General features: G+C 47.8%; 1 protein-coding gene across 1 annotated transcript; it reads right to left on the reverse strand.

The window, feature by feature from the left end:
• Nucleotides 1–901: 901 nt before the first annotated feature.
• LOC149344237 (uncharacterized) lies at nucleotides 902–4471 on the reverse strand. Its single transcript, XM_089547185.1, has 2 exons — nucleotides 2987–4471; nucleotides 902–1288 (listed from the first exon to the last, which is right to left on the reverse strand). Exons 1-2 carry the CDS (start codon nucleotides 4469–4471, stop codon nucleotides 902–904), a joined length of 1872 nt encoding a protein of 623 aa, XP_089403311.1.
• Between the last annotated feature and the right edge of the window lie 2657 nt (nucleotides 4472–7128).

Below are 7128 nucleotides of genomic sequence, written 5' to 3' on the forward strand. Positions count from 1 at the left end.
CCCGGAATAGCGCAGCATGAAGCCGTACATAGAAACCATTTTAGAAAGGTCATAATTTCATCGTGAAGATAAAATCGATAAGGACGCGAGAATATTAAGTTCTGATTTATTGACAGTCAGCAAGCTGCTTTGGCTACTGAGGAGCCGGGCTAGAGCTTGAAAATCGAAATATTTTCTGATGCGGCACGTTCAAAATAATCATAAAAACTTTCCGGCTGACGGATCGAGCCCTCGATTGAAACTTGCAGTGCCCAGCCCAACACAAATTTAGGTGCCTGAGAAGCATATATTTTTTGTGGCATGATAACGGGGACAAAACCGATAAATACAATGCATCGTCTTCATCATCCTCAGCGTGACTGCGCCCACTGGAGGGCAAAGGCCTTTCCCATGTCTCTCCAATTAACTCTCTCCTACGCCAGTTGCAAACGCCGTATCCCCGCAAGCTTCTTAACCTCATCCGCCCACCTAACTTTCTAAAGTGCATAAAAACTATGCAAAAAGCTAAACACCATAAAATGCACAATTAGTAGCAATGGACTTAGTAAGGTTTAAACTGAGCCTATTATGGTCAGAGCTATACCCCGGCATTTTGTAGAACATTCCACAGTGCATAAGGAGCAGAACAGACCTTGAGCGCTCGTTGTCCAGCGATTAACGTCACCTTAAAATGAGGCAGGCAAAGCCTAGACTTAGCCTTGCCGTTGTAAAAGGGATAAGAATGAAGCAAGAGTTGTGAAGATCTACCAATGTGCATGCTCAAGAACCTATGTTTCCGGTTACTTTTAACACAAGATGAGTCACTCGAAGTGCTCGGCAATTTGCGTGTAGTATGCATGGTAGCATCCTTCACGAGAGGACTCAGGCATATGAATTGGGTCTTGTACAAAAGGCAGCGGGATTAAAACCGACGTGGCCCACAGTTCCGCGGCCTTGGGACGGAGACGAGGTTGTGCGCGTCGCAGAGGACAAGAAAATCGGAGGACAGCAATGGTTCCATGTACCATGCCCCGTCGTCGCCGTCTGGCGCGACTGCGGGAGGCGCGACGAGAGTGACGCGTTCCAGCTCAAAGCCAGGTCGCCATGTGTGCAGGTGTATGTAGTCGGCGGCCGGAAAGACACGGGCCAAGAGGAGAGTCAGGTGTTCCCACTCACTCGGCATTATACCGATCGACGTGACACAGAGCCGGCGCAGCCGGGGAGCGTGCCTCGGCCCTCGTCTGACGAAGGACCAATCCAAGGGAACGACGCTGCTCTCCAGTTTCAGGCTTTGTACCTGCTCCGTCACCTGTAATGCGCAACGCCAGAGTTTTGAGGCAGGTATTCGAGCAAATTTTCGAGCAAATTTTCTTCAAGTTCGCAACAACGCGGCTGAAGGCGTGGTGTGCCTTACTACGTTCAACCCTTTGTAAAGCACCGCTCCGGCGGCCTGGGTCGACATGCTCAGCATTCTAAAAAAACGGCAACTTCTTTTGCTACCACACACAGCTTACAACCATCGCTTCCATGACTTAGCTGAAACGGTGACAGTGTCGCTGCGAGTGGCGAAGTATTTTAATGCGAAAGCAGCCTGACTGCCCCCACTGCAGGGCAAAGGCCTCTCCCATGCCTCTCCTGTCCTTAACCCTGTCCTTTGACAGCTGCGACCACCGTATCCCAGAAAACTTCTTAATCTCATCCACCCACTCAACTTTCTGCCGCCCCCTGCTACGCTTGCCTTCTCGTGGAATATATGAGGATCCATATCGCACAAAATACCTTTAAGGACTAGTGTATACCTTGCCTTCGCATAACCTGCGCTGCCCAGGCTCTTTTCTTCCGCTCGATTTCTACTAGGATGGCATTAGCTCATGTTAGATCCCACCCCCACTCTGCCCGCTTCCGGCTGCTATCGTTATACCTATAATTTTCTTTTCACAGCTATCAGCCTTGTCCTTAACTTTAGCTAAGCCCTTTTCCGTATCCTCCACGTTACTGCCCCATGGGTTAGTAAGATAGAGCTGCTGTATATTTTCCTCTTGTTGAATATTCGCGAACTGGCATTAGTGATCTGAGAGAACCTGCTATATGCGCTCAACCTCATAATTACTCTTCAAGATGTTTCCCTCTCATGATCCGGATCAGCGGTCACTACCTGCCCCAAGTAAACATATTCCGTGACCGCTTCCCACATCTCGCTACCATTTCAACTGTTGTTCACAATTGTGCTTTTGCATAGTGCGAAAGCACTACTGCCCTCATAAACCTACAAAACGCCACGGTGTAGTTAAGCCTGTGAAGTTTGTCACGTGGTCCTGGAAAATGGCGGGAAAGAAACGAAACTGAATGAGGATGACCTTGCCCAACTCGGATAGGTAACAAACGCTCTCGAGACAGGATTTCGCACCGTCGGCGGCAAGGACCGATCAACTTCGCTGGTCACTGCTATCGCTGCAGCCAATCATGCATCGTGCTGAACTGCACCTCACTCTCGCGCTGAGCATTGCTCGTCGTCGTCTTCGTCAACTTCCTGATGTGCGCAATTGCGAAAGGTAAGAAAACGCGCCTTCAATCGCCCTTTCAGCGGCGTGTTGTGGGTGTCCCCTTGCAAAAACCTGTTGTCGCACTATATTTCATGGTTGTCCGTGCCAAACAGCCAGCGCTTTTTTTTTCGTTTCTTTGCTTCATAACAGGACTTCATGTACCGGAAACAGGCTATTTCAGAATTTATGCAAAACGCGTGTAGTATAAACATCGCCTGTTAGATATGTTCAAAACATTTCAAACTGCATCAAGTACAGCTTGGCGCTTTCATGTGTTCAATATTCTCAGCACATTCAATCCTCAAGCTTTATCTCCTGTAATATGGTGAAAGATTGATCTTTCTGGACGCAGCAGCACGAATGCAAAGAAACTGTAAAATAAAAGTCATTCCATAATTTACCAGGCTAGTGCCATCACACACACTCTACCGGCTCAGTCTAAGAATGTGTCTACTGGTGCTTACCTTTGCCAGGACCGCTGCGGTTTCTTCACCTCCAAAGCCCCCGAGGCCAAGGTTGCGCAGCCTGAGCTCACAGACCACGCAGCCCTCGAGGAAGCGTATGTCATGTACGTGCGGCAGGTCACACAAGGTGAGGCGCCCCAGGGGACACAGCAGCTGCATCGACTCGAACGCTTGTTCTGTGCATGTGGTAGGAGTTTTGCAAACGGTGCAAGTTAATCGCCGCACGCTCGGAGCCATGCGCACGTCTAGCTCGTTCAGCCTGAAGCGCGCCCTAGCCAGCTGTTCGAGGGACCCGCGCGTATAAAGCGCGCACGGGGGGAGAGCCAATGCGCGCAGTCCGATGAGTCCTGCGTCGGCCAGAACAGAGCAACAATCGAAGTTCACCCCAAAATGGAATGACGCAAGATTGAGCTCTCTAAGGTTGTGGCATCCTGTGAAGAAGCTCAGGAAGGATGTAGCATCCCTGGCAGAGGCGAAACCTGTGGGCCCCACGGACTTCGAAGGAGACGCCTCCAACTTCAACGCCCGAACGGTGCGGTGCCAATGGCAACGAGCCGCTGCTTCCAGAGTTGCAAAGGCGTCATCGTTGACGGCGATGAAGAGGTTCGAAAAGTTTTCCGGCACTTGGTGTGCCGTCCTGACGTCCAAGACCACGCAGTTCGTTGCTGGGCTTGGCTTCTGCCTCACAATCACGCTCGAAGACATCTTCAGGCTTGCCCTAAACACGTCGAGAAGGGTTTTGGAGGCATGGGTCGTTCTCACCGCTTCGTTTGGTGCAGGGCGGCTGTCGTCAGTGAATGTGAACGTTTCAAACTTTCCAGCCGTGCCGTCATGGAAGCTCTCGAGAACTCTGTGCACGGCTGTTTCAACACCAGTGTTAAGCTTCCGCTCGTGGAAGTGCAAGTTGCGAAGGCTGGAGCCATGCTCAAGAATGATGCGCAAGAAAATGATGTTGTGCAGGGTTGGTATCACCTCAACGTACATGTCGCGCAAGGTTTTAGGGATCACGGCCGTGGGGTTACTGTCGGGCAGCTTCCATAAAAAGCTGCGCAAGTCTTTTCCGTGCCTTGCGCTTGCTAGGATTGACCATTCGAGGAGCTGCAAACAACGAAGCCTGTCTCGAAGGAGGCGAATCATGGCGGATGGCAGAAGGCGGGTGTTCACGCAGCGCAGTGTGGTCAGGTTAACGCAGCTGTGGACGCACCTCTCCACTGTTCTTGATCCGGCGGCCAGGAAGTCGTTCATGTCGAGTTCAGATATTGCCATCGACCGACTCTCGTCGAGGTAGTCTCGGAATGAGCCTGCCGAGTAGCCCGGGAGAAACTTCGTGGATCGCAGCACGTACGAGACCCGAGTCAGCGCTGACATTTCGCGCGAAGTTCTTTCGACGGCCATCAAGTCTTCGGGACCAAGGAAACTTAAGATGCAGACAATCATCTCTTTCGGCAAACACAGAAGGCAGCACGTTTCTTCGTCAAGTTCCATATTCGCATGCGGGAGTGCTTTTGTGGTTTCCTTGGAGCTAAATGCCCTGCTTGGTGATGTCGTATAACGGGCCCGGTGCTGGCAGAATACTGGTAGGCTAACCGCGAGTGTATCGCTTCCTTCCGCTGAATCAGAGTGATGCCAGTTTTGTTGCTCAGTAAATGATATGAAGGACGCATGCGTAGCCTTCCTGGTATAGGAAACGACCGCCTCGAAAGTAGTGTTCAAGATGGAGCATAAATGATGCGGCATTTTAAAAGCATGAAATGCTTCCTATCGTCTTTAGCCTGTTGTAAGCAAAGTATTGTGATGTGCACCCGAGTCGGCTTAAATGGGCGCATTTCGCTCTCAACTCGTTTCGCAAAAGACGCGAATCAAAGTCTTAAAAAATAGAATAGAATTATTGATTAGGTAGCATTTGCAGTGTATGTATTCTGCTTGTCGCTCTTCAGCGAAATTTCAAAGATTTGAGAGCCAAAATATTTGTGTCAGAACAAACGACTGATACTGCGCTTACATACTGGCTTCACACCGCACCTGTATAAGTCTACCATACTTTCAGAGTGGCATTGTTTGATGCGAAGCCAAATGAATGGCACCAAACGCATCCCTAATAAACGGATCGGCCACTAGCTCTACCATATTTTCTTTCAGTGGTAAAAATGAAATTACTTCCTTGATAGAGGTATATTCATGCGTAATAATGCTATTAAAACCAATAGTGAAGCCGTAATGTGGCACAAAGTTAGGTGGGTGGATAAATGCATGGATGTTAGGTTGGTTTTGGTTAGGGTTATGGGGATTAACGTCCAAAAGTGACTCAGACTATGAGAGATGCCGTTGTGAAGGGCTCCATAAAATTTGACTACGTGGGATTTTTGAACATGCACTGACATCGCACAGTATACGGGCCTCTAGAATTTCGCCTCCGTCGAAATTCGATCGCCACGGCCGAGATGGATCCTGCGTCTTCCCCGGTCAGCAGCCGAGCAGCATAACCACTGAGGCACCGCGGCGGCTCGCGTGGTTGATAAGAACAATTTTAAATTGCTCGGTAGGAGCGGATTGAAGGCATGGAATATTTTGTTATCTTTTCTGACATTTTTTTAAAGCTATAACTACCAATAAATGGATGGCTGCATCGGATATGCCTTTTGAAATCCTCTTACCGGCAGTCCTCTTGTTTTTTAGTCACGTCTGCCGAAGATGCGCTTACATCAACATTCTTTACTCGTAACCCAAGCAGTCCAGGATACCGACTTACTAACATGGACACCTGCATGAATTTTACAAGAGTGAGTTCACATGCTAGTTGGTTATGCATGGCGAATGTACAGATCAATGCACACAGGTATGAAAAGAAAGACTGAAAGCGCTCCTGTGTCTTTTACTCTTTCTATTCCTGTGTGTTGTGCCTTGCGCTGTATATTTACCATCTGAATGGACGGTGTTACGTTCTAAAAAAAATATATAGACTACCATATCTTCAGAGCTACTCTATACTGTGCATGAATCATAAACTTGGCGATACTTTTGTTTCGTGCACTTTCGAAGCAACACAAGTTCGATGGAAAAAACGCAATACGGACGGCTAAGCTACAATCAAGGAATTCCTTTGCGATTTCTCTTTGCTCTTTTGTTTCTGTGTGAGGATTAAGATTTCTTTTTTTAATCGAATTCATCGCTTCTTCTGCCGCTTTGTGCCTTCATTTAGCGCTCTTTAATGTCCGAATATGGCTTTCAGCATGTCTTTTGGTTACTTTTCTGGTCCTGTTTGTCCACTGTCAGCCAAGGGACTTTCTGTGAAAATTCTTAAATAGCTTATCTGAGCATCTTATGCTATAACACCACCTGAAATGTTGCATGATGAACGGAATGCTGCCTGACCACATTGAGGTCAACCAGTGATGACATCGCTTGGCATTTCGTCTGCACCTGCGATATCTCTTGCTCAAACCAGCGTTGTCGCTTCGGCGGACGCTGTTTTGCGTCGCTTGTCTCTTTGTATCGCACCTCTTCTCTCCCGTGTGTACAGGGCAGCGATTGTTACCCAGCTCAGGTCTGACGTCATCACAAAATATTGCGTCATGTCACCTGATGTTGGTGGGACGTCATCGCCGAATTTACACTAATTAGTAATTGGTTATTAGGGACACCAATTAAAATTATTACTCAAATTAGTTATCATTCGTTAATAAGTAGTAGTAGTAATAATTGTTAATTAGTCACCCTTATTAATAGTCGCTAATTAGTCACGCTGATTTGTAGTAACCGCATTACTTCAACTCACTAAGCAACTCTTTCTCAATTGCTTTTCCTCATTAGATAATTACTTTAATAAATTCGGTAATTAGCATTCTGACGTCATAGTTTCTATTACATCACATACAACATTCATTAATTCATTCGTCAACACTATTAAACTCTTAAACATTCATTCAAACACAGTGGCGTCATCGCGCGGACATAATTTGCGGACAAGTTATACGTACGAAATTTAGCCATATAATGCTCTCGCATTAATAAAATAAATATTGTCTCGGCTGGGATTAGAAAAGGCGGCGGCGCAAGCAGATCAGTTTCTCTGGCCACTGCACGACAGCGTTACGCTAACGCCGCGGACGATCACGCCTCGTGTTTAACTGCAACACACTCTG

This window comes from Amblyomma mixtum, chromosome 5, assembly GCF_055824585.1.
Source record: "Amblyomma mixtum isolate Tamu chromosome 5, ASM5582458v1, whole genome shotgun sequence".
NCBI classification, from domain to species: Eukaryota; Metazoa; Arthropoda; class Arachnida; order Ixodida; family Ixodidae; genus Amblyomma; species Amblyomma mixtum.